A 27835-nucleotide genomic window follows, 5' to 3' on the forward strand; every position below is an offset into this window, starting at 1 on the left:
AGGTTTGTTAGCCGGCGCGGAACGTAGCGGCGCTGCATTTCATGATCCGTCGTCGACGGCGTCATCGCTGTCGTAGCTTGTGAGAATTCGACGCGTTCCTAACGATCATTCTCCCTCGAGGGAGTGAAATCGAGCAGAGCGTAGCGGACTCGTGGTCTCTCCTGACGGCCGCGTGCGTTTCATGCAGTACGCCCGAGAGTCACTAGAAACGGTTACGGTGGTGTGCTGCGCGCGCGCGAGCGCCTGTCCAATTTATCCGATTCTTTGATCGTTGACAATGACCGTGCCGGTGGAAGATTACTACGACGGTTCCCGCACCTTCTTCTGGTTGGCGGACTTCTTCAATATACCGATCGACCAGGTGAGAATATCTCGAGAGAGATGTTTCCGGTTACCTGTAACTCTCCCCCGTGATGACACTTTCGCCCCCTATTTTTGTCCGGTGACCGGCCGAAAAAACGAGGGCGCGCCGATCGAAACTTTTTAACGCTCCTATTAAAGTATCCTATCGGCTCGGTGCGACGCACAGTGTTCCATGCTTACCAGGATTTCCGGGACTAAATTAACACTAGGTTTACGAGGCACTAGGAACGACTATTTTACATTACTATATGAAAATAACATGAATGTATCGAATGTATCAAAGTTTGTAGCCATTTTTTTATAATAATATATACCCAAAGAAATCAGTTTGTTAAATCATTGCTCGTGGATGCGTTTTTACAATCTCAGTATTCGCAATTTAAAAATATTAGAACCCGTCATTTTGACAGGTCTCGTAAATCAACTCCCGAACCAATTTCGGTCCGAGACCCCGAACACTTTCTCAAAGAGCGTACAAGTATCTGTCATTTGATGGGAACAAAATATAGAATTTTATTGCAAAAAGTTCCTGTTGTCGGTTTATCGGAAATGCTTGAAAGAAATAATTTCCTCCAGAATAACATTTTTGTAAAAGTAAATATTACAGTTTTTTTTTTTTTGGTATCTTATAAATAATTTTCAGTCTTATTGATTCGAATTTTTTAAAAAGTTGAGAAATATTTCACGCGAAATTGTTTACTCGTTTCGAAGGTTCTACAGTACCGAGTTCAGAGGAAAATAATCTGCCTCTGAAAAGTGCTGTTAATGCGTTGAACTTCGAGTATCAATTTCAAGGACAAATTGTATTCAGCGAAAACCGTGGCCTAGTTTTCGAAAGTACATTCCGCGATGTACAAAACTTTTTGGATCTCGCGCTTCGAATTTTTTGTCCGCTGAATGGTAGACTGTGGCTGCCCTTTACATCCTCGTGACAGCAGTCAAGGTTAAGGCCCGCCGCTTATGGCTTTCCACGTTCTTTCGTTACGATCATGAACTTACCGACGTGTTTCTCCGGTGAAAAGGACGTTGCGGTGCGTTCGATGGCAAAAGACGTGACAATTGGTTGCCCGGAGATTTGAACGGTTAACCCGTGTACGTTAGAACGATCAGTGTACGTGTGCGTGTGTGTGTGTTGCAACTTATGCACGGTGTACGCGCGTGGGACAGATATAAACATCGTCATTGAAATCTCTTTCGCGTAGTCTCTCTACATTGTGCCTCCCACCAGTCGCGTTCGATCATAAACGCGATCACCATGCATCACCGTTTCTGCCGTAATAGGTGCTTCGTAGGCGCCCGTGATAATTAAAGGGTGATACCGTAATGGAACTTGATTTCCAGTATCCACCATTTTTACGTAATACACACACACGATTACGTGTACGAATTTTTACGCTCGGAGTTATGTACTATTGCGCCATTACTCTTATCGGGAATCATCGAGTCGACTGTTGCCAAATTATCAGTTCAAGATGTTTGCTTAGATCGGAGAAAATCTGCTTTACTGAATCATAGATATGCTGTGAGATTTTATCGGCTAATCGCTATAGTTGATGCCCGAGGACTTGTGGAACTTTCCTTTTTCAAGTGATAGGGCGAGTATGAAATTCTTCAGCTTCGGCTATAGCAAACGTCTTAACCCTAGATAGCTTACCTATGATGCGTGAAAGTAGGGTATGGGACCGAGTCACTGTGGAGGTACTAATTGCTGTACCTATGTTAATTATAGCTATTTTGAAAGTATAATGAATATTAAACTTTCCCTAGTTGGAAGTAACTTCCTATCGTTCGAAGGTCGAACTTTATTTACTTGCGCGCCATTAGGCGTTTATCTCGGCTACGATATCCACGTGAATTTTCATCGAACGACTGTCGATGAACGTTTCGATAACCGCTACGAAGAGTTAGGGTACGCGTAAGAAATTCGTACAACCGGTAATCATATCTGCGCAAATGGATAGGAGTTCGCTGGAAATAGAATCACCGGTGAGCGCATTGGACGACCATTTCAACTATACATGTGTACATGCATGTACATATAGGATGCATCAGATGCAACAGTTGGGAAAACGCGAACGCAACGTGGATTGGTTACGCGCGAGTAACCAGTGTTTACGATGAACGCTGGTTGCGCGGATAGGAGAACCGAACCTTAAGGGCTCGGTCTTCGTAGATTCGCGATAAGGTAGGGTGACCACATTACCGACAAAAATAGGCGAAAAATGGTTTTACGTGCCTCAAGTTTTCGTCCTTGTATGAGAATATTTTGTCGCTGGTGAAGGGCCCATTCGAAAGAGGAAGGTTCGCGCGCTGGTCGGGAGCTGCCGAGATTATGCAAATATTTGGTAATATAAGCGATAGAAGTAGGCCAAAAATTGACAATGTGTATGCCCTTGGAATCCAAGCATTTTTATGCCATTGGATAAGTTTTCTGGATGAAACCGAGAGCAGCGCGCACTAGAAAATATCTCCAGCTACAAATTCAGCAATATTTTGTCTTGATTCTCTGCGAAATAAAGCGTGCACAATAACTAAAGAACTAGAAGATTAGTTGTCAATCTATGAGTTAGGATATCGTGTGGACTCTGTACGTTTGTTGACACCGTCTCGTTCGATGCAAGGTGAATCTATACTGGACTGTAATTCGGTGTTTCTTGCAGACAGAAAAAAAGTTACGGAGAGCAATTTTTTTTATACGTAGTTGTAAAGATCGGTTGCACTTTTTTCTTCCAAATGGCATGTTACCATTATGCGTATCATTCCGAAGAAAACAGTACAAACGGCCAAGAAAACGGCTAGGTCATTTTAAGCTGGAATAACCCTCGAATATTAAGAACTTCATACATATTATTGTTTCAAGTGTTTCGACTTGATGGCAGCACTTAATTCAATATTCGAACGAGCTCGCCTAGTCCTATATTCCACGCTGATAAGCTTAACGAGAAATAATTATAATACTTATAGAGTTGTTTTCGAATTCGCCGAGTGTACGGCGCAGTATGTAAATCATAATTACGTACTACCCGGTGCCATAGTCGGAATCGTTCAACCGGTTGCAAGAGGGCAATTGCTCCCAGAAAATTGGCTCGTAGTTACGAGTAACGGGCATGGTTTTTGTACCTGTTAAATGGTTCAATTTTCAACAGGTGCTGCTTCGAAGCACTTCTCGCACCGGGGTTTTATCTTTCGCTCACCCCTCGGGTCATTCATTCTTTCAATTTGCGACGCGAACAGTTAAAACCAACGTCACGAATGAAACCTATGATTATGCTTAGGCGATTGTCTTTATCTGAAATTGATAACCGTTATCTGTATAGTGGCAATAATTAATCATTCGGTTTGACCCAGTCAAGCTTTTTGTAAGCCTGTCAACGTAATCGATAACGTTCCGAAGACACCGCTCGTTTACCTAAATTAAGATTAGCTTAAAAAACTCACGTTCTTGGCCTTCTTTTCGTGTATAACTATTTTTTTGCTGTACGGATAGTCGTAAATTACGAGTTTCTTTTTTGTAGTTGTTCCCATTGACTGGGAAGAAATAAACGAAGATATGCTTTAACCTGTCTTACGTCACGCATGTGCAAATGTACATTCTTTTTCACGGTTGCGCTCGTGTAACCTAACTTACCGGCAATTTTCTAATAGACCAACAGTAGCCCACTGTGAGTCACTTCAAGATTCTCCGCCATTTTGAATTTTCAATTTTCGGTGTCAGATTCGTTGTCAGTGACCTCGAAAACACTTGATCACCAACTTTTCGAGAGTTTCAATGACATTTTGAGTTTTGGGCCAGTAAATTCGCGTTCTCAGACCACTGTGGCGGCCGTAGTTATTCGAACGGCAGCAAAAGTAATTCGATGTAGAAATGCTGGGAAGGGATATACATGTGTGTATATCTATATTGTTCACGTTGCTTGCATTTCTGTCGCTCGAACTATCGGTTGTACCTTCCATTGATCCTTTGATCCGCATGCAATTTATAAGCCGTGCACGCGGTTTAACCTTACATCGATTCTTCGATCAAACATAATCTCCGACGTTTCAGAATGTTTCGCATCTTTCTTTCTCGTGGCTGCAGTTACTTCTTGTGGGAAGATATTATGTTACCGCCAAAGACAATATAGGGTAAGTGCCTAAATTATATTTATTTTTCAAGCATAATGAATATTAAAAAAGAGATATTAAAATCAATTAATATATATATATATCTTTTTCAATATTTATTATGCTTTAAAAATAGGTATAATTAATATAGGATACAGTAATTGGGACCCTCACCGTAATTCTCGGCCTTTGAAAATTGGTTTTTCCAATGCTTCTTACGTTCGTTAATCAGCCGTTCTTTTTTGCTGGTACACCATTCATTAAACGGATCCTTGAATAGAAGCGACAAGCGATACGTAAGAGGTCGAAACGACATCCAATTATAATATTTGCGATTAAATAATCCACTTATGAAACCAACAATATTATTGTCCCGGAGAAAATATATTCGGCGTTATCGTTCGCGGGAAAGATAGACAAGTTTTTGCGGTTCTGACCTCGCCTCCAGATCGGTTCACAACGATGCACATTGTTTACTCGGCGAAACAGAAAAATCGGTTCCTGTGATTGTAATCGAGACGCAGTACAGCGCGAGGTGAATCGCTCCGGAAGGAATGTGTCGGTTGCTAAACTTGTATTGTAACTCGAAGAATCCGTGACAAAAAGCCCGGTGCCCTCTATTTTCGAGAACCGGCGCGACTAGGATTCCGTTTTGTTTCCTTGGACTTTTTAGCCGTTGATAAAGAGGCCACGCATCGCTCGCAAACCGTTACTCGAGCCACTGGAATCGTAATAGACAGATGAAAAAACTAATTCGCCGAGCGTGTCTGAATCATGCCATCTCCGATTAGTATATCACAGTATATATCAATAGATGTAGTAGAACTAATAGTTCTCCGAAGCTATACGCAAGGCCTAGTGCGTTATAACCTCTTTATTACGTGTATAAACCTAGTGACTTCATGCTCGGATGTAATTGGAATCAGCGATCCTTGTGCTCGTATTTACCACGCCCACTTTCGAACTGACTAGATATCGGACTGAGATAAGCAGTGCTTCGGAGCTCAGGTGTCTTAAAGAATCCATTGTCTAAGAAAACGTTCCATTAGCCTGCAAATTTCCACTTGTTGCCCCTGAAGGTCGTTTAGCTTCCGACCAGCATGCACGATGCGACTTCAAAATAATTCCTCGATTACACAACTGAATAAGAAAGTAAATATAATATTAAATAAGTAAAGTAAAAATTGTCCGAATTTATTGCAAGATGCAGGAGCTACATAGACATTTAATTATGTTTCCCCTTCCAACCCAATACACCTTCAAATCCGTCACGAACTTTAGCAACCATCCAATATTATTGTTGTACTGTGCTGTTGCTAACGGACAAGTCGAGTCGCAAATATGGTAAAGCCCTTTTTGCTACGCACACCGTACTCGAAGAAGATCACTTTGTCTGTTCGGTGTACGTGCACTTAAGCTTGGCCTCTGGTACGCCTTCGTCTAACGGGTGATGCTATTAGACTACTTCCGTTTTTGTTTGTTCTTATCCTTCCGTAGAACCGGCCGTGTGCAACGGAACAAGCTCATTTTTCACTTACGGATTTCAACTTGTTCGGGGGGGGGGGTATGTGTCCCTGTTTTCAAGGCCGTTTTTGTCAATTTTTAGACATTCTTTCGGTAGGTCTAATCGCGTCGGAAAATGAGAAACCCGAACGCACACTTAACGGGGAGAGGATCGAATCAACTTTCGCTGGCAGCACCGATCGCGCTTTCCCCTTCATTCGAACCTCTGGGTAGCAAATATCTACGGGAATATTCTCGCCACTCCGGCCAGTCATCCAGTTATAACCAGCACAGTCATATACCAGCAATACGTTGCTCAGGTATATTTGTCTCGTTGCTCTTTCGCGCGGCCGTCCACCACGACAGGCCTTAAAATAGTAGCAATATCTCTGCAGATATTCTGTAAAAACAGTGTTGTTTTTCCCAACGGCTGTTGCGAAAAAAAAAAACGAAGAAGACAGACCGATATTCCATACACGGCGGTCTTACCCCACGAGTGGTAATCATGCGGGGAAAAAATGGTTAATACTGTAAAATTTTTGAATAACATATTCCTCATTAAATCCAATTTGCACCGTTCGAATGAAATAAAATGGACAGGACATTAATATCGATTAAGGTCAATGTTTATTTGTATCTTGCGAATCGGTGCATTTTGTCACCGTGTAAAAGTCCGCAGGCTAGTATAATCCAGATCTAATTGAGTTCGTCCTTTTGAATGATTCATAACTCTTTCGCAATAGGCTAATGAGCATGAGTCTTTCAATGTGAGTGTTTTTTTTTCACGTGACAAGGATTCACGCTGATCATGATGACACGGCAATTAGTCGAAGCGCGATTTGTTTTGTAAACTAAGTTGATTCGGTGAAATAGTGCACGCGACGGACATAGGTCACGGTGTGCGTAGCTGCGAGCAAATGCGCAGAGATCATTGGCCTCTGTGCTGTGGGCCGACTACATATCGTGTCAAATGACTGGCTGGCTCATCCTGATCCCTCGCTGCGAAACACATCGATATTGATACGAGATTATTTAGGGGACGATACGTGTTAACTGTACAGCGGCTACTGTTAATTGGCACTCATCGTTTTTTCTCCGCGTGAAAATCTACATGATTGAATTCTACTCCACTGAAAACATCGAGTCTACACTGTTCACTTTCATCGTTCATTACACAAGTAAATATGATTGGAATTATATCACATTTGGTATCATTCTCAGTAAAAAAATGCCACGAATATGATGGTGAAAGTCCCATGAAAAAAATAATGAAAATAAAGAAGTTTTGTTATTGGATTAGTAGTAGTCTCCTGGTCTCACACCGATACACCCGACCCGTATTATGTTACACTCCTCGGCGACCGAGGTTACTCGAGCTTCGCTGTCCTTTTCTACGTTTGACAGAGTATCAAAGAATAGTATCTCTTAGCCGATATATGTCCCTGGGTAGACCCGTGTTGTGGACATATATCGTAAGTGGCGGGGAGAATTAGGTGAATTCTTATTATATGAATGGCCTAGTTATAATAACTGCTTGTCGTACGACGGTTTCGCATGAACGAAGTTGATCTGACTATACTATTCGAATAGGGCGCGCTAGAGCGAGGGGCTATTTCTATCTATACCGGTAAGACAGAACGGCAGACAGAAAATCCCATTACACGAGAAGTCTGCACGTATCGTAAGTTTGTGTAACTAATGATAACGCTGCAATTGATCCGCATGCAAACCGAGAGATGTCGTCCTTTCGTTTAGTACGCGGAAATTATCATTGCATGCATCTTCTTTGCATTCAGATAAATGTTTACTCTGTTCACGAGGTTTTTACCAGGTTGGAATCAAAAATTGCCGGTTAAGGTTGGAAACTTCACGGTTATGGCTGGAAATTTCCCGGTTAAAATTGAAAGTTCCTGGTTAGAATTGGAAATTGCCGGTTAGGGTTGGAAATTTCGCGGTTAGGATTGAAAATTGCCGGTTAGGGTTGGAAATTTGACGGTTACTGTTGGAAATTCGTAATCAAGGGGTTGTAAACTACAAGTTAGGCTCGCGAAAAACGAAAATGAAATGAAAATGGCTAGAATTTATGTACTTCGTTCCAGACAGAGAATCGTTGCGCAACCCGAGAAATGAAAGTGCTATTGAATTGAAATGAGATTTGTATATATTGATCTCTGTTTAAAATTCATGTGTGTGTAAATTTCGATTGTGTGTAAAATGTGGAATGACATTTCCTTTTAGTTATGCCAACATTATAAGCAACTGACACTTATAATTATAGATTCGAATGATATAAAGGCGGTGTTCGCCGAGTGATAACGCGCGCTATAATCAGCGCACAGTTCGCTCTCGATAACCAGTTAATCGTGAAAGAGCTGCAACGTCGACAAAGGGAAAATCTGCACACGATTACAGGATTAATCACGCGAGTAATTTTTTCGCTGCTCGTCGTTATCACGGTTCACTGACCACAAGAATTTCCTGGTGAAAGATCTTGCACGCTGAAAGGGAATTTCTTCCTGAGAATGAAATGCAACCGATAATCATGCTGTCAATTGGTATCGTTGCACGGCGAGATATAAATACAGTCTCTACTCGATAAGTGTCCGAGATATCTAGCCTATAATTGTCCCGGAACTATCCGCTACCGCGGGGTGATACCCTGTCATTTTGCTCTCCGTTGTGAATCCCAGGGGATGCAAATACAGGAGGCAGGACTGTCCAGGAGTTTGTTGCTTCAACTGGCTCTAGCCGTTAAGTCAATACACTGTAGAAATTAGCGTAACGGTACTGGATTGTGCGGAGCTCTTATAAATAAAGTCTTGGTCTCTTCAACCGCATTCTTTACTCGTAACAGTTACTCGAATGACGTAATGGTGGCAGAGTTTTCTTGTCAAGACGAACGCCGACTTCGAACAATTAAGCACGTTTTTGCTCCCATTAACAAAGTCCTAATTCGGTTAGGAACTTCAGAACACCGTCTGGGTGTTGTACAATTTTTTAAAACAGAACGAACAAACTTTCCAATATTTTATTTTAGGCGTTATTCTTGACCGTTTGGGGTAGAGATCTTTTTTCTTTTCTTATTATAATTTTGATGCGAATAAAATACAACCAAGGTTTATTTCATTATTTTGTTTCAGCAGTTATTTATTCGTAAGTTTTAAGTACATGGTGCTCATTCTTGTCTCAAGAGTTCAAGAATAATAATCTCAGTATAGTTATAATATTATTATGCATAATGTTCTTTTCGAATTATTACAAACTACAAACATTTCTATAGACTAAGATGTTCTTAATCCTTTGAGGTTCAAACTACAATTTATAAGAAGCCCAACTATTACACAAAAATAAATATACCTAAAGTTAATTTCGAATAACAATTTCTACCAGAGAACGCTAATCCTCAAAGGCTGAACACGCGTTGTAATAAATGCAACTGTTAACAACACATAAGTAATACATAGCCTCGACAATAAATGCAACGCTCCGAAGAGTACGACACTGTTAAACACTAGAAGCAATGACATTAGAATTAGCTAAAAATTTAGACATTCAATCTGAGGAAGTTTGTTCGACGTTAGCCAACACGAAGGACTCCCAGTCAAAAAAAAAAGAAGCAGTCCGAATCCGAGTATACAAATGCGTTAGAAAGTCAACTTTCCCTTCTCCTTCGTCGCAAGATGGAGTTGCAGACGATTAATGGCGGATTCTCTAGGGAGTCTCTACACTTGGTCCAACGAGGCGAGTCGGTAAAGGTAAACAAATGCACGTGGTAATGCGATGAAAAAATGGTTAACTAACGACGCACGGCATACTGACTCACCTCGTTGGATCAAGTGTACGTGGATCACGATCTAGGGGTCTAGTATTGTTCCTGGTCCTCCAGCTCGACGTCAACGTCTCGTCTGAATCTGAATCCACCGGAGACCCCAATGGTGGGCGATGGTCGACCCCGTTGGCCACGTTCAACTTGGCCGAATCCTCTGACGAAACCGTTCCTGTAAGTACGTTCGGCTTGGATGCCAATGTGCGGTTGCGGCCGTTGTCCAGGCCGAATGTTCAGTCCTCCATAGGCGTCAGCAGTCGCGCCGTTTCTGTCGAAGACTCGTTGATTGTAGTTGACGTCCACGGATGGCCGACGGTCTGGGCCGCTCATCGGTTTCGTCGCTTGGACAGAGACCGACCCCTTGTTGTTGCTTTGCCGCCTAAAACGGGCCGGGATCTGGAAGAGAATTTTACGGTGGAGGATAGTGCGAACGGAGGTCCAATTTAAATGATTCTTCTTTCTGATATTAAGAATAGGAAATGAATAGAGCCAAGGAAACAGAAGTCGAATTTAACTTATTCTTGTTTCAAATGTTAAGAAGACAAAGAATAAATGGGGATGAATGGAGATCAACAAGTCGAAAAGACTGTGTTACTCACGTAATCTTCCCGTGGCTCTTCGAGTTCAGCTTGAGCAGCAGCATATGCGACTGCGCAGAAAAGGACCAGTGCGAGGCTGACGAACTTCATTGTTGACGGCGTTTGTTGATTCTCTTCGAACAGTTGAGGAAATGATTCCGAATGTACTCGAGTCGAGCTGAGAGAACTGTTTGATGCCAGACTCTGCAGAATCCCGGGCTTATATACGGACCCGATAGAGGAACTGATCGTTTAGTTTCTTTTGTGACATCTTCGTCGGGGGATCACCGACGGCTCCTTATCGTTTTTCCCTTGTGCTCGAGCTCCGGGGAACTCCCCGTGCCGGGTCACCCGAGATCATTGTGCGCTGCTCGACTCGACGCGCACACGTCACTCTCCTCGAGCTCGCGACACTTGTCATTGACCTCGAACTAATTACAAATGTTGAGCAAAACGTTCAACTAATTTGGGACTGATTGTGATTGATTCATTCGATTTGGTGGCTGAAAACGTCATCCTCCGGACACCTGGAATAGGTTTACGATTCATTCTACTGTACGGGGTGTCTCGCGTAACCAGAATATCTTCTTTGACTTTGACAAAGTAATTTTGAATGGTGTCAAGTGGTCAGTATTCCGCAGAGGTTGTTATATAGATAGATAAATCAAACATACAGATTTAATAAAATGTTGGCAATTATATTGTGAACAGGAAACATAACGAATAATGCTTGAATATAAAGTAACATAATATTACCATAAATAGCTAATTTAACATGAAAGATATTTGCACACGTACAGTACGCATAAATTAATCTACAATGGTTCTCCTGTTGCTGTGCTAGGTAATTTTATGTGCATATTATTGTAATAGGTAAAGTACACGTCCGTTCATATGTTTAGACATGTGGGAAAAAGGTGCGAATTTATTCAACACGTACGGTGTATTATGAACCACGCCGGGAAACAATGGCACCGACGGTAATGACAAAGCGCGCTCATTCATTTTTCACGATCGATCAAGGGATTCCCTGGGAAGCGGGACTCCCCAGAATTTTTATGTCTCCCAGACGCCGTGCTCGCACGTTCCGTTCGCTCGAGAAACGTCACGGACCGTTTGACAGTTATTATGCGCCCAGACGCGCAGATAACAATTAATCGTATCTGCTGTCATTCGCGTACGCTGCATGTAGATTATTCTTGTTCTTCCCCGAGGACGCAGTCTCCCCGGAAGAATCAAGCTGTTTGCCAATAGGCGAAACGATTGTGTAAACAAATTGTAAACTTTACAAGGTGTAAAGAAATTATACGACTTGAATTTCAAGGTCAAAAGGTCAATATTTTTTTGGGGATTGCATCGTATTCCATTCGTCACGAGAATAAAAAGCGCAAAAGGAGCCATGGGTCGAAAATCAATCGTTCTCTTAAAAGAATGATGGTAAAGTTTTTCACTATCAACTTAACAAGGGTTAATTTAGGTGATACGACAAACTATTATATAAATATTGCACAGTCATACATAGCTGTTTTATTGTCGCCAATTACTAATCACAGTGTTCACTGTACAAGGCACTTTATAAGGTCAATGGATTCTGCGGGTTAAAAGTTGCTGGAATGTTGAATTGGGCGAAATTTTATTCGGTAAGGTAGGAAATGATATTACCATGATAACAAAATTTTTCAGAGTCGCCAAAAATCCTTTTGGGAAACATGTTTTTATTACAAAATGGGGCTGTTTACCAAATTTCAGCTGAATCGGGTTCGACCGATTTTCGGAAATTTAGCCGAAGATAGAGTTGCTTTTTTGAAAAGGAAAAATGGGACAGGTCCCCCTCGACACTCAGGATCGTTTTCATTGGAGTCGAAATGTTGACGCAGGTGGAATGAGTTTCGATTTTTGTTTTAGATGAACTTTGTGCTGACACAGTTCACGGCGCTGTTTTTGGCGGGTGTTTTGAGAACATTCCTTAGCCCGCGCAAAGTCACACCAGCCACCAGGCATGCTTTTGGTCTTATCATCGGTTTCGCGCTCGGCTACTTCTGCTTCGGCAAGTAAGTCGATCAGTCTACAATTAAGAAAATTGGTTAATTGCTTGGGAGGCAGTCCGTTCGAGAACGTTCACGAAACCAGAGGCCGTGTTGCTCTAAAATAAGTCGTATATTTTCAGGCAGACGATACATCTTGCAGGCCTTCCCGCATTATGTTACATAGCGATGCGCACGCTGAGTCCTCACATTATACAAAGGCAAGTCAATCTTAATCATTGTGTATCGCGCGACTCATAAGAAGCGCTGATCGCTAACGCGTTATCCGCCCAGCGATTATTCAGTAACTTTAAAATATCTCTGATTCACGATTAGAGGTTTATTTCAGCGAATCTTTTCGCAGCAATAGCAATTCCAATCGTGAATCAACGATTCTGATCATTTCTTCTTGCGAACAACCGTTCGGGGAAGCCTATTGACCAGGGGCCAAAAATAAGAGTTATTTTAGAAATTTTACGATACACTTTCCGATAATTGTCCCTGGGCAGACCCGTGTTTCGGACAATTATCGAGTAGACACCAAATTTTTCGATTTTTGTGCCAACAATGCTTACACTGTTGAAGCTGTTGAGAAGTTTTGTATATTATACAATAAATAATAAGAAGAATTTAACTAAAAGGACTAGTTCCATATGTCCAATAGTTGTTCTAAAAAAGATTCGCACCCATCACTAGTATTTACGCGCGGCGATACCGCAATGCTGTGATGTAATCTATCGCGTGTTGCATTCTCGGTACACAACGATCAACGAGATCGTTCCTTGAACCTACTCAAAATGAACCATCATTCTGACAACATGTTTCAGGGTTGTACTGACGACTGCGCTGTTCTATTTATCGTGCGTGCATTACCATCGACAGATGTACAATTACGGCTCGTACACTCTTGATATCACTGGTAAGTACGCGTGCACTGCATCCGGATGATCGTCACGCGAGAATTCAATTTCATTTACTGCGCCGAGTATCAAGTGTCGGCGGTCAAACATTTCATCCAGACCGCCGATTTGATATTACAATTAGATATGTAAACACTGTTAGAACAAGGGCAAGGCCAACAGAGGTGATATTTCGTAGGAGAGTTAAATTTATTTGCACCGGTTCGCAAAATTAAAGAAATACTTGTTTCTTTTTATTACAACTACAGTGCGGATGCATAATGAAAAATTTCTGGATCTATTGGTAAAGAACGTAATAATGATAACTGATCATTTTTCCCTAATAAAAGCCCTTTCTGATCATTTAATTTAATCGAAAAGAGGGTAAAATAGTGTAAACTTCACCTTGGCAACCCAGAGATTTTTAACTTTTTTAAATGCAATCCTGTAAATTTCGACGAGAGAACGCCAAGCGAGAGTCCAAGCTTTAATGTTAGGAATTCACTGGTTCGAAAGTAATACGCGTTTCTGGCAGGTAAGCGCATTAAGTGAATCTTGAAATTATGCAAGCCGAGAGCCCCGCTTTCTTCCTACTGTTTGCGTATACCCTGTTGCACGTTTACGCGTGGTGTATGGTTGCTGGGGCGAACGGAGTTTAACGAGGCAGCTTGCAGGTTCACACGGTAAATGGTATGCGTTACAGGGCCGCTGATGGTTATAACGCAAAAGGTAACCAGCCTTGCATACAGTATACACGACGGATTATCGCAAAGCGAGGAGGATCTCACGCCGACGCAGCGTCACCAAGCCGTGAAGTGAGTTTCACATCTTCTTCGAGCGGCGCGGCGGCGACGGCGGCCCGTCCCACCCGCATCACTACCCTAATCGTATGACTATAAAGCGTAGGTCGCATGCACGATCGTAAACGGCCGTTACGCCGCCGGTCGTCGCGCTTCTCCGTTCGGCCGGCCGTGTAATCATGCGAGTTTCATTCATATTTACTCGAACCGCATCGCTCGTTGCACCAACTGACTCACGTTCATCATCTCACGCTATTGTAAGCTACGATAAACGCTGTTACGCATGATTCATTTTAGAAAGATGCCCACCACTTTGGAGTACTTTAGCTACGTCTTCCATTTTCAAGCTCTGATGGCCGGCCCGGTGATATTGTACCACGATTACATGGAGTTCATTCAGGGACACAAGCTCACCTCGCCGAAACCATTAACGGTAAACGCAAATTCGTAATTAACATAATTAGAGAAGTCTGAGAGATGATAAAAGTCTGTCAGCAGGCTCTGCCGCCAATATTGCGCCAGGTTGCGGAAACAGATACAGCGTCGCCAGATCGAGACTTGTTCCCCCACCCTAATTTCCCCTCCCCTCATCTGGCGACGCTGGATGGGCAGACCAACCGCGGTCGTGTCGCACAAATCTGGCGCGATGTTGGCGGAATTTGGCTGACTGGGTAGTTATTTCGAATGAAATGTGCCCAGCCCCGAAATCGCTAACAGGTTCTCGTTGAACAGTAATAAAATGTTCTCTTCAGGGCTGCGACAAGAATTCCGGCCACTACAGCGAAATAGTCCTGGAACCCTCGCCGGTTCTGGTCGTGGTGAAGAAGGTGGTAGCGAGCTTGCTGTTCGCCGCTATATTCGTCACTTTCATTCCGAGCTACCCGATCCAGAAGCTGAAAGGTGCGAGTTACCGATGTCTGTCCTCTCAGCGTTCACGCGACCGGCTCAATTTCTAACGAAGTATCGTTTCGCCCACAGATGATGACTTCCTAAAGAACACGAGCGTAGTCCAGAAGATGTGGTTCCTGCTGATCGCGACCATGCTGGTGCGGCTCAAGTATTACCACGCGTGGGTCTTCGCGGACGCCATTTGCAACAATTCGGGCATCGGCTACGCCGGCCTGGACGAAAAAGGACGGGCCAAATGGGACCTGCTCTCTAACGTGGATGTTTACGGTTTCGAGGTAGTTGTTCTATTATACTGTTTGAAATATATTGTTTCAAATAACACCCCAGTAAGCAATTCGCCGTGAATTTGTCACCAAAACTGGTCGAGCGCAAAGTTCCAGTTGCAATTCCATGCCAAATCCATGCCAAGTCTTGCCCTCCTGAAGAGGGCAGCTCGGTCGCACTAAGAGCGGATCTAACATTAAATTTAAAAACCACTTAGAACTTAGAAATTGGCTTACCCACTAGAACCCGTTTTTAAAATCGGTCTTCAAAAATCAACGAACACTCAGATGCTGACTATTAGCGTTGTTTACATGGTTATTTCGAATTTAAGATGTCTTTGAGTCTGAGAGACAGCATCGAGCACTGGAACAAAGGGACCAATAGGTGGCTCAGATCTCTTGTGTACGAGAGAGTCAAACATAATAAGCTCGTATACACGTACGCTCTCTCTGCGCTGTGGCACGGATTTTACCCTGGCTACTACATGACGTTTGCCAACGGGGCTTTCTTCACTGTGGTATCGCGCACGGTAAGTGGAAATCAGAAAATTAGGATTTGCACGAAACGTTTGTAACTTCGGGTCAAAGTCGACCCAAGTTCTATGGATCGATAAGAACCGAATCATTTTCGTTGGAACAGGGTCGTCGTAATATTCGACCGCACTTCATGGGGGCCAAAGCGATGAAGTTCCTCTACGATGCGCTTACGTTCACTGCGACGCGAATCTTAATGGCCTACATTACATTGAGCTTTATACTCTTGGAGTTCGCACCAAGTGTCCGAATGTACCTGTAAGTAGCACGAAGACAAGACTTAACTAATTAGGTTATCCGGTTAAACTTCACCATGGCAACCCAGAAATTTTTAACTTTTTTCATATGTAATCCTGTGGTTTTTGACGAGAAATGCGAAAAACCCAAGTTCTAATGTTAGGAATTCACTGGTTCAAAAGCTGTGCACGTTGAAAATTGAACGGAGCCTGTGTAGGTGTAAACTGAATAAAAAATCTGTTTTTTCTTTTAGGTATTTGTACCTCATCCCGCACATAGTGGGTCTCGCTATAATAGTCGTGGCACCTCGTCTTCCGAAAATTCCATCGCGCGACAAAAACGCCGACAAGGAGGGCAACGCTACACAGAAACTGATCAACGGGACTACGCGGAAAACTATGTAAGCCGGGTTTTCGCTGCGACCGAAAACCGTCGGTCGCGAGAGAAACATATATTTTATGAATGTTTTGACGCACACGTGCTCATGCATATAGACCGGGATTTGTATATACATATGCATGTACATATACATATTATATATAGAAAGATATATATACATGCATATACGTACAATATACATATATATATATATATATATTTACTGTTATGACGTGTTACTGGTACAAAGTCTATGTCGAGAGTGTAAAAAGTCTAATTGTTTTACGTAATACGAGTGAGTATTTCATATATTTATGAGTGCCTTGTGGGTATGTTGGGAAAACGCCGAGATGTTTCGTCGTTCGAACGTTGAAGACGCGAACGCGACGTGGCGGTGGCGTTCTTCGGCATTCGACGGGTTCCTTTTTCTTCGTTTCTCCTTCCGAATGTTAAACTAAGGATACGATGTAATAGATTGTAAACATTCACGTAGGGCGCATTACGCAGTTTCGGGTCGAAGAGTTTCACTTACGATTTTAGTTTTATACTTTTAATAAACGCAATAATAATGCTAATCATTTTAAACGATCCCGAGTATTTATTTACTGATTAGTAACAACTAGTTTTTTGATAATCCGCTTTTTTATCGAAACGTACATATATATATATATATACATACTTTTTATCTCGATATTTAAATATCAATTATAAACAAACGAGAAGCGGCGAGCGCCGATACCGACGCGCGTGCAGTTACAGACGCACAATTATAGGCAGAATTTTTAACGCAGGGTCGCCAGATGAGGGGAGGTAGCACGAATCGAGGGGAAAAAAGTTACCCTCTCTCTGCCAGCAGAAGCGGAAATTAGAGTGGGTGGAGCAAGTCTTGATCTGGCGACTCTGACTTAATGTGTTAGTGGCGGCAGTTTTTTGCGAATGTGTCGGAAACTGAGCGAGTGAATGCCTTGTATGTACAGGAAAAGATTGTTCGGAATCATGAGTTGTATAACATGTCAAAAGATCATCGAAATCGCGGCTATTCTACACTTTTGACCGAAGATTATATTATTCGAGAAAACGTCCCGAATGCATTAATAAAAAGTTTCGTAAAAAGAAAAATCAAAAGTGAATTTTGTTTGTACAATAAGTGTAATCGCATCGATGATTTGCTTTGCAATCGAGGTAAGTATGTAGTTGATTAAAAATTCTACTTTACCATTGTTGAATAGGAGGAGAAGAAAACCTGTAAAAAGCTTCTTTGCGGGCATCGTCGTCTCCGGTGGTTTCGAGAAAACGAAATTGGCAAAATAAGCATTCGCTAATGATTTTCGCGTCTATTTTCATTCGTTGCCTAATGGAATATCGTTCTTATAATTGGGTAAAGAGAAGCACCGAAACTGCCCGGCACTCCGGAAGCCCTATTATACGGGGTACCAGCGACCGCTTGGTTCGAAGATCCCTCAGTGCGATCATCGCGATCGAACCGCGACGATCCCACGATCGCTAGCTCCAATTGATACGTGCCTCTCTCGCTCCGCAAAAAAAAAAGAAAAAGAAAAATGGTAAACTAGATCCTCGATCGTTGACATTGTGGATGTGCAAAGGATAGTGAAGAAGCCACGGACTTTTCGAGAAAATAATCGAATGTGTGATGTTTGCAAGTTTTAGAACGCTAAACGTTCGAATGTTGATCAACGTTAGAGCTGCGATGTGTGCCAGGAAAATGTTGACAAATCAATATGGTGCCGAATTCCTCGATATTGTTCTACCTTCAATTATCTTTGCACAACCTACTGTGTTAGACGCTTAGAACAATTTTACGTACGTAGTATCGTGTCGAAGAATTAATCGAACCGAATCAAATTTTATCACAATCAAATACCATTCGTGATTTTCAAAAAGTGTCACAGACACCGAAGAGTTACCCTGTCGCGGGTATAGCAATGGTTCCAATGCAGTTGCGTCGTGAAAACTATTTCAATCTTTTTACAATTATATTATTGTGAAAATTCATAAATCGCAGGGGAAAATAGTTTTATGTTAAACTACGATTGTTCACGTAGTTGTCTGAAACACTGAAAACAATACTAAATTTGGACTAACATAAGGAGTATGTGTACGTATAACGTATTGGAAATAATTCTTGAAGAATGAAAGAAAATAGTCAATATGTGTTTTCTGCTTGTAAATACGCATTTAAGAGAACACAATAGAAGATGAACGAACTGTGGTCCCATGCGCCGACACGTGTACCGGGAAAATTATAAAATGGCGGTGGATAATTGGCTTACTGTCGGCATACGACTCGGAGCTTCACTATAACGCGAAACACAGAAATACGAGCTCATTTTCATAGTGGAGTTGCGTCATTTTATCCAATATATTTTACCATATTGTTAAGAAGTAAAAGTAACATCAGAGGGGTGGTGATTCTGCCTGCGTTGTTGAACCATTCGAAACTATAACAAAAATTGAATTGCTAAGCCGGGGAGAAAATTGCGTAGTGAGATTGTTAGATATCTAAATGAAAACTGAAGATAGTCTGGTCATCGACTGATCCACAGAATTTATTAACAATGGTGAAAGTGGGTTACGTTCTCGTCTTCGTCACCTTGTTGTTGATGATGTGGGCGTCCGTGGTCCGGATGCACGAGCTGCCCGTGCAGTATCCGCCATGCTTCTTCAATCCCCTTTGCACCTGTTCGAAAGCGATTCCCGATCTCGGCATAGTCACCTGTTACGATGTGCCCATGCCTCGGATACCCCAGCCGATTAACTCCTCGAAGGTGTTCATGCTTCAGTTGGAGAACAATGGCCTGATGTTCCTGCAGCCGCAATTCCTCATGAACACAGGTACGCGGACCAACCAATGTCCTCACAATTGCGTCCAATTTATTTTCCTGGGACGAATCAACCCACCATTCGCGCGTCCCTATCCTCCGGAGTTTACTCTGTGTTCCGATGCGACGATAATAGGGACGCAAGGGTTAAAGGTCATCGACCGCCCGTCGCGAGCAATTGCGTCACCGGTTAGGTTATTGGTAAACGATACACGCCAGTTCCGTTTTCATCCTACTTGCCACTCTTCTATCTCTCAGGCCTATACAACCTACGGATCAAGCATAATCCCCTGGCCGACATCCCGGACGAAGCTTTCCTAGGGCTTGAGAGATCGTTATGGGAGCTCGAATTACCCTACAATCGCCTCGAGAGGGTACCCAGCAGGTCGTTCAGGCATTTGCAAAAATTACAACTCCTGGATCTGACAGGTACTTCCTCCTCGAGACCGTTCTAGCACACTTACAAAAGATCAGGGTACATTCTGGTTTGCGCGGTGGTTTTTGCCAATTTTTTTCAGGAGAACCATTGAACTTTTTCCATTCGGATTTTGCACGATTATTCATGAGTATTTGGAGCGCGAAATTAATTTTTGTCCAAGTAAAAATAATAAAAATTACAGCAGTTATGCATTCTTTCAGGTACTGCTCAAGGGGATACTCTGGTTTCCGGGGCCCCCTTTTTACCAATTTTTAAGAATTTTTTTCGGGAGACCCATTGAAGCTTTTCCATTAGGATTTTGCACACTTATTCATGAGTATTTGGAGCGCGAAATTAATTTTTTCCAAGTAAAAATAATGAAAAACTACAGATATATAGCTACTGTCCGGTATTAGGTGCCGCAGGCGTTGGGGCAGTGTCGCCGGACCGGGGAAACTGAGGGGAATACAGTTACCCTCTCTCTGTCGTTACCGGATTGGTCACGTGACATTGTGACAAACGCGCGACAGAGACGAAACGCGTCACGTGAACGCGTGGGGATGCTCGCCGCCGGGGGAGTAGTGTAGAGGGGGACGGATAGAGTGGGGGACAAGTGTTAATCTGGCGACACTGGTTAGGGGAGCCTAATGGAGATATTTTTGTTTCATGCGGTCGATTTCCCAACAGGCAATAAGATATCGAAAATAGCCGCGGATAATTGGCGCGGGTTGGAGAATTCTCTGCAGAAATTGCGTCTGGGACGTAATGCGATCGATCGACTTCCGGCGGACGCGTTCGCCGGACTCACGTACCTGGACATGCTGGATCTACGGGATAACAATCTGAAAGAGATCGATCCCTCGGTGTTCAGGGACGGGATGGCCCACCTGGTTCACCTTTACCTGAACGGCAATCAACTGACCCACATCCCGTACGCCCAGTTGTCGGCGCTGAAACAGATGAAGGTCCTGGACCTGAGCTTCAACAGGATATCGAGGATGCTGAACACGCAACAGGAGCCGGAAATCAGGGGGCTGCAGATGTCCCTCGATACGCTGCGGCTCGACTACAACCAGCTCGAGTTGCTGATGCCCGGGGACTTTCAACACTTCTACAAAGTCAACAGGACCTACCTCGACGGCAATCCTTTGAGCATGATAGAGGTAGGCTCTCCAGGTCATTTCATTAAAATAGCAGCTCCACATGGAAGTCCATGACCTGTTCCACAAGTCCCTGAAAGATTTTCTTAGGGAACAGTAAGCAACAGTTTACCTTTATTTTCATATTTTCTTTTTCTTACATAAAATTACAAAACGGTGGTGGTCACCTGAAAACAATGCAAATTGTGCACAGCAATTGTCGAGCATGAGACTTTGCCTTCCAGGAGGGAGCATTCCGAGACTCCAAGATACGTGAACTTTACTTCAGCGACTGTGACCTCATGGACGTGAGTTCAGTGAACTTCGTTGGCCTGGAGTCGTCCCTCGAGTTGCTGGATCTCTCCGGAAACAACATCACCACCCTCCCAAGTCCCATATTTCAGGAATACGATTTTCTTCGGACTCTGATCTTCCGCGAGAACAAGATCCAGACCATTCAGCCAGGTAAAATTAATTTGGCAACAAGGGACAAACGAGATTGTAGAAATGAGGGGGACAGGTATGGGGGCTAACTATCTCTTCACTGTTAATAGCCGAAGTCTTCAATGGTTTCCAATATTCCCTATACAATTTGGACCTAAGCGGCAAGGAGAACAGCGTGGTGTCTCTTCAGGATCTGCGGCAGATGCGAAACATGCGGTTCCTGTCGCTCTCGCGGATGCCACAGTCGACGTTGTCCCCAGAGGATTTCATGGAGTACGGAATGGACATCAAGGAGCTGCGTATCATGAAGAGCAACCTGAACACCATCAAGAGCCACGCCTTCATGCACGTCCGGGGGATCAAGTACATAGACTTCTCGGAAAATGCCATTTCCTCGTTCGAGAACGAAGCGTTTTCAGAGGTAAATAAACATTGAATTATATCTGATTGAGGGATTGGATTTCCAAGGTCATTTAAATAGAGAAACACATAAATCGAGTGCTGTTTAGTACGTAGCCTCAACAAATTTTGAATATAAAATTTTTCAAAATTTACTGCCGCGAAATAATTTTATTCTATATTTGTGGTTTGCGCAGAATGGTATGAATCCATGGACAAACGAGGCTGTCCCAATTGTTTGCGGGATTAGCGTTCTTTAGGGGATGATCCCGAATCAATGCCACAAAATTTGTATCGTTTCGAGCGGGCAACCCTACAAGACCACGATACCCGCGATCAATAAGAATTAGTAATTTGGCCTAATATTTAATTAAACTAGATTCGAGTCACATACGTGGAGGCCTTGGGAGCCGCGTATATCTCGAATAAAACGGGCTTCTAGAAATCTCCTGTGTAATGGATACCTGACCTGTTTTCTGATTTCTTTCTGATATGGTATCATTTATTTTAGGTGGGCCATTGTACACAGCTAAGGGTGTTTCATCAATTTTTCAAATGGCAATGCTAATTTTAGATTTCGCATTATTCGTCCCAGATCGGTCATTCGCTTCTGACGCTGAGGATGTCGCACGGCCTGTCGTCGTCGTTCTCCGAGCTACCAAACGCACCCTTCAAGTTCTTGACGAGTTTGCAACACCTGGACTTCAGCAACAACAAAATTAAATCCATGCCGGACACGTCGTTCCACTTCATGAAGAGGATCAAGCGAATCGAGTTGCAGGACAACGAAATCGACAACATCAGAAAAGGAACGTTCCAGGTGGGTGTTCCGGCCGGTCATTCATTCGCTCCATCATTTATTTAGCTACCATAAATAAACGCTGCTTGTGTGTTCAGGGTGACATACACTCGAGTCTCGAAGACGTGAACTTCGCGTACAACATGATCAAGACGATCCAAACTCACACGTTCGTCGACCTGCCGCGATTGACGACGATCAATTTAGAGGACAACGCGATAGAGAGAATCGAGAGGCGGGGGTTCATGAACATGAAGCTGCTGAAGTATATTAATTTACGAGGAAACAAGATCAAGGACATCACCGACGAAGCTTTCCAGGTAATATTCGAGTCCCCGTTAAATTTTGACATCGCCAATGGCGATTTTGTTCTAAACGAAATATGCTGTGGTCCATGTGAAATTAGGGGGAGTTTAAGTCATCATTTTGCCGGTTTGGAATTTGTTTAAAAATTACAGGCCTTTGAAGTATGACAGACAATTTTTATTTCGCATAAAAATTCGGCGCACAAACGTATAAAGTCCGCAGTCTAATTACGTTGGCAGCAAACGCGTTAGCCTAACGGGCTCGGCAACGGTGGGAGAGACGAAGCTGTTTCACCGTTTGTACTAATTGTGTTCAAGAATCTGCCGGATCTGAAGTTCCTGGATCTCGCGTACAACGACCTGACCGAGTTCGATTTCGCCTCGTTCGATCAGGTTGGGACCCTGTCGACGTTCAAAGTGAACGCGAGCCACAACGAGATCCCGAAACTGTGGATCAATAGCACGACGTTCACGCCGCCGACCACCAGTAAGTCTCTCGTTAAATACTTTGGGCAAAAGCCCGCTTAACGTCCGTAAACAGATTTATCTTAAGCCTGCTGAACGAAAAGTCGATGAAACCCCTTGCCTGTTACAAATCGGAATGGACGCGTCCGCCGATCCTCTTCCGTGCTTCACTGACGCAATCTGTCACGCGATTGCAAACTCTTCCTAAATCCTCCTTCGCGGAGACCATTCACGCATAATCCATCCCCAATGTTCACGTCTTAGCAGCGTGTCTCGAGATTTAGGAGTCATTTCAATATGGCGGCCTGCTTGTATAACGTTGTTAGATCAGTCTGACGTCACGACTCTGCGCCTCCTTTATGGAGATTGATGCACGATTCTTATGATCACACAACCCCGGTTCTGTTTTGGCAATCGATTAACAGGCTACCGGTCGGTAAACGTCGGAGACAAAAAGTCGATAACTAGGCTACCGGTCGGTAAACGTCGGGGCACAAAGCCGATAAATAGGCTACCGGTCGGTAAAGTGTTAATTATACAGATTAGCATTTTGGTTCGGTGCAAAATTCAGTCAGGGATAAAATACAGTAACTAGTGAATTAAACGTGGCAGGAAAAACCAAAAGAAGAAGAGGGGCTTTCTTTATTTTCTTTTATATCGAAACGAGACTGTACAAAAGATGAAATTACCTGATTACAGTCGGCGGCTCGATACAGTCAAACATCAAGGTTATCGACTTCAGCTACAACAACATCTCGGACATAATGAAGTACTACTTCAAGCCCGTGGAGTATTCATTAACGCACCTCTACCTGTCTCACAACCAGCTGATGAACGTCACGCAGGGCATCTTCGGGAACATGCCGCACCTGCAGTGGCTCGACCTGAGCCACAACGAGCTGATCGAAATCGATTTCGACACTTTCAGAAACACGAAGAACATACAGGTTTTGTGCCTGGCGTGGAACAACATCTTGGAGATCCCTTCGGAAGCGCTGAAGCCCTTGAAGAAGCTGAGGATCGTCGATCTCTCCCACAATAGACTGAAGGCGCTTCCGGACAACATATTCGCTGACGCTAACATAGAGAGTCTCGATCTATCGCATAATCAGTTCATGAGACTGCCTGTCAAGTCCATGTCGATCTCTTCCGCTGCCAGCCTGTCCATACTGGACATGTCCTGGAACACTTTGTCGGGGATTCACACTACGGACGCCATATTCAGATTGCGAGTGAGTCCTTTACTCCTATCCGATATATGTCCAAAAGACGGGTCTAGCCAGGGACATGTATCGGATAGGAGATACTATTTCTTTGATCCACGCCGAGCGTAAACAGGACAGGAGCGTGTAAATGTCCCACACTATAAAATCGGAAGATTTCAAAGAAATTTTGTTTTCATTTCAGAGTCTAACGTGGTTGGACCTGTCCTACAATCGATTGGTCAGACTGGACGATAGCGTGTTTTCTGATATGCCCTATCTAACTCATCTCGACTTGAGTCACAATAAACAGCTGCTTTTGGAGTCACGGGGGAGGACTTTCCACGGTTTGGAGGACTCTCTTCTTTATCTCGATTTGAGCAACATTTCGCTTCTGAGTGTACGTGAATGTACATCTTTCTATTCAAGTTAGCTTGATTCGATGATAGTTTCGTGCTGCGTCTGCTAGAGCGGTTCACGTGACAATTTTTGCACCCCATTTATAATTCCAGTGATTTTGACATTGTCCTGAAAATGTGCGCAGGTGCCAGATTTACCGCTGCGACGGCTGCAAACGTTGTACTTAGCGCACAACGAGCTGGCATCGATACCGCCGGAAATGGCGTCGAATTTGACGTCCCTGCACTACTTGGATCTGAGCGCGAACGATCTAACGGTGGTGCCATTGATCACGCACACTCTACCGGAACTGAAAACCTTCAGTCTGGCAGATAATCCCATCACCGCTGTCACCAACACCAGCTTCCTCGGGATCGCGGACAGCCTTGAGGAACTGGACATACGACGATTGGCGTTGTCCACTTTCGAAGTAAGGTCTTGTTTCTGGACCGCAATCTTCCAACAATTTTCTAACAAATAGCTTATTAAATTACGACATTTCAAACCTCCAAGAGTTTCCTAATTCGAAGAGAAACAACTTCTTCGTTCACAGTCAGGAGCTATCTGCAAAGCGACCAAACTTCGCAAGCTATACATAACTGCCTACAACGGCGTGAAGAACTTCAACTTCCCGAACATCCTCGAGTACAATCACGGACTGCGGCATTTAGTCATCGACGTAAGTTTGAAATCATTTTTCTTATTCCATCCCCCTTCGGATCTTGATAAATCTTTGGGTCGCCGTAGTTTTTATCAAAAATATTTAGTACACGTTAAAATCTACAGATGTCGCCAGGGGATTGTTCCTCACAAATGAAATTCGCTGATTGCAGGTTCAGAATGACACCGACTTGGAAAAAGAGATGAAGGGAAGGTTTCCTCACAAGCTGTTCAACATAACGTTGACTGGCCAGGCCCTGAAGACCATAAATACGGATATTCTTCATGTAGGCACTTCGACCAAAACGAATAATTAAATATTTCTTTAGTTTTCACGGATTTCACAAAATGATTGATTCTTCAGGGAATAAGAAGTCCCCATCTCCATTTCGGAATGTTCAACACCAGCGTGAGCACCGTGCCGAAGAAGATGTTCGACAACGCGGAATGGGTCCGAAACGTGACGATTCATGTTCACCATAGTGACGTCAGAACACTTCACAATCCATCGAACGGATACAAGCCAGGAGTTCCAGGGAAACGGTTTCTGCTCAGACTCACGGTCCGGGGAAGCTACTTCAATTGTGATTGCGACATCGGGTGAGTTAACCCCTTGCGCCACTATTTGTTTCGTGGGTACAGCGATTAGCAATGAAAATTAGCAAAAATTACATTTCTGTAAATATTACTTTAGTGACAATACTCACAACCCGGTATTAATTACGACGATGTTGTTATGTTTGTCTCCTTGCATTGCCAACGAACGAAGATGGATGGAGACGTGGCAAAGGAAGCACAGACAGTACCAGGAGGATCGTTGCAGCACCTTCAGCGAGTTCAAGAACTTCGAGCGGAACGAGGAGGACGACGTGTTCGATTGCTGGAACAACGAGTGGGACGACGATCTTCGGGAGTCGTTTTGTTTGAACAAGAACAACGCCTCGGTGCTGGAGGCGTTGAAAACTGATCTGGAATGCGGATGGGGTGCGGCGGGCTACATCGAACCACCCCATCTGGTCGCTCTTCTTCTATCCGTCGTTCTTGCAGCAGCCGTCTACTAAGCCTTGTCTCCATTAACATTTCATGTCCTTCGAATCGATCACCGTTCCTTTCCTCGGGACACAGAACGGTTTGAAGTGCAAACCCACTTGACACTCTATCTCTATCGATCATCATCTAATACAGTTTTCATTCGCCATAAGACGACGATGTTCTTTTCGCAACAAGAAAATTCTCTCTTCTTCTTTTAAAGTTGTCCGCTCGACACCGCTTAAGCGTCGGAACGAGATGGTACAGTGATTTCTCTGTATATGTCGCCTGGATGATAAACGTCGTGGAATTATCCCTACTACCGCGCGGTATACCCCGGGAGGGGCCTAGGAGTGTAAACATAACTCGGGTATGTCTCCATGACGCTGACAAGACCCGTGTCGTTGACATTTATCGGGAACTCACTGTACGTCATGTTCTTTACCAACGAAATGTTTGTTGGTTTGCATTTGAATCCACTGCGACACCGAGGAAACAAAGTTCTTGCACATCCCCTCGTCACTTCGCGTTGAACAGCACGCTTCGAATCAATGAGACTGTCACATTCACGTTCAGATACTCGTACAAAGTGTAAATCGTCGCAATCAACAGGAATTGAGGTTTTACACTCTTCGTAGGGACTAGCGACTCTTCTTTACGATCATCTCCCCCCACCACACTTTTTAATTTCATCGTGTCATCGCGACGGGCAACTGAGGGCTCGCGAATCCAAAGGGACCCGCTTCAGACTTTCGCAGGAAAACCGATTAAGTTGCAGAAAGAGATTAAGTTACGCTTCTCCGTGTGCTAGGGGTGAACATGATTTTTATACACGTCCTTTCTTCCTCGTTCGCGAGATCTTAGTTGTACGTGTGCGTCTCAATGGTTTCGTTAATTATCCGAACGTGTTAGCAAGTATTCTGGGTAAGAAAGACTCGATAGCTTTACGGTACAGGGTGTTTTCCAAGAGAACGTTTCGTTTCCGGCCTGTGACACCTCCGAGACTTTTGTTCCTCTCTACGAGTACTAAACGATGCGCTAAAAAAAAGAGTTTGACCTTGAGAATTGTGTTCAAGGTCAACGCTGCGGTGAACTTTTTTTCAAAGATTTCTCAACACCCTGTACCTGCATGTCTTCGAGTGGTGTCCCCCCTACTAAATTCGACAGTGAACGGATTTTATACCCGTCTATGAAAGTAAAAGGATTTTCGCGATGTCGGCGTTTTTTTAATAAAATTGCACCAAACACACAGGAAATGCTTTCGTTATTATTTACAATCCCTCGACCATAAAACGTACAATCGAAAACACCGTAAAAC

The 27835-nt window shown here is 43.5% G+C and overlaps 3 protein-coding genes across 3 annotated transcripts; 2 read left to right on the top strand and 1 right to left on the bottom strand.

The window, feature by feature from the left end:
* Positions 1-4: 4 nt before the first annotated feature.
* On the top strand, positions 5-17003 carry Oys (lysophospholipid acyltransferase 6). The gene is made up of 11 exons (XM_076800144.1): positions 5-361; positions 12280-12425; positions 12542-12619; positions 13226-13317; positions 14001-14112; positions 14395-14530; positions 14850-14997; positions 15076-15281; positions 15602-15799; positions 15910-16061; positions 16294-17003. Exons 1-11 carry the CDS (start codon positions 278-280, stop codon positions 16442-16444), a joined length of 1503 nt encoding a protein of 500 aa, XP_076656259.1. The 5' UTR covers positions 5-277; the 3' UTR covers positions 16445-17003.
* On the bottom strand, positions 9088-10594 carry LOC143360943 (hymenoptaecin). Its single transcript, XM_076800146.1, has 2 exons — positions 10396-10594; positions 9088-10192 (listed from the first exon to the last, which is right to left on the bottom strand). The coding sequence occupies exons 1-2, from the start codon at positions 10483-10485 to the stop codon at positions 9833-9835; spliced, it is 450 nt and encodes a 149-aa protein (XP_076656261.1). The 5' UTR covers positions 10486-10594; the 3' UTR covers positions 9088-9832.
* A 621-nt stretch (positions 17004-17624) lies between the features above and the next one.
* On the top strand, positions 17625-27767 carry Chp (leucine rich repeat containing G protein-coupled receptor chaoptin). The gene is made up of 16 exons (XM_076799934.1): positions 17625-17980; positions 18983-19271; positions 19517-19687; positions 20364-20839; positions 21061-21280; positions 21370-21680; positions 22254-22478; positions 22556-22777; positions 23081-23249; positions 23927-24459; positions 24635-24829; positions 24974-25258; positions 25382-25507; positions 25662-25775; positions 25853-26088; positions 26258-27767. The coding sequence occupies exons 1-16, from the start codon at positions 17978-17980 to the stop codon at positions 26547-26549; spliced, it is 3867 nt and encodes a 1288-aa protein (XP_076656049.1). The 5' UTR covers positions 17625-17977; the 3' UTR covers positions 26550-27767.
* Positions 27768-27835: the final 68 nt, after the last annotated feature.

The sequence above is a fragment of the Halictus rubicundus genome, chromosome 14 (assembly GCF_050948215.1).
Source record: "Halictus rubicundus isolate RS-2024b chromosome 14, iyHalRubi1_principal, whole genome shotgun sequence".
NCBI classification, from domain to species: domain Eukaryota; kingdom Metazoa; phylum Arthropoda; class Insecta; order Hymenoptera; family Halictidae; genus Halictus; species Halictus rubicundus.

Bases quoted from the DNA above. Each gene is read 5' to 3' on its own strand.
- Chp (XM_076799934.1), top strand. The intron at 23,250-23,926 runs GTAAGTCTCTCG...ACCTGATTACAG, and splicing joins GTTCACGCCGCCGACCACCA to TCGGCGGCTCGATACAGTCA. The intron at 26,089-26,257 runs GTGAGTTAACCC...CAACGAACGAAG, and splicing joins AATTGTGATTGCGACATCGG to ATGGATGGAGACGTGGCAAA.
- Oys (XM_076800144.1), top strand. From the start codon at position 278: ATGACCGTGCCGGTGGAAGATTACTACGACGGTTCCCGCACCTTCTTC. The intron at 14,531-14,849 runs GTAAACGCAAAT...TGTTCTCTTCAG, and splicing joins CCTCGCCGAAACCATTAACG to GGCTGCGACAAGAATTCCGG. The intron at 14,998-15,075 runs GTGCGAGTTACC...TTTCGCCCACAG, and splicing joins CCCGATCCAGAAGCTGAAAG to ATGATGACTTCCTAAAGAAC.
- LOC143360943 (XM_076800146.1), bottom strand. From the start codon at position 10,485: ATGAAGTTCGTCAGCCTCGCACTGGTCCTTTTCTGCGCAGTCGCATAT. The intron at 10,193-10,395 runs GTGAGTAACACA...ATTCTCTTCCAG, and splicing joins AAGAGCCACGGGAAGATTAC to ATCCCGGCCCGTTTTAGGCG.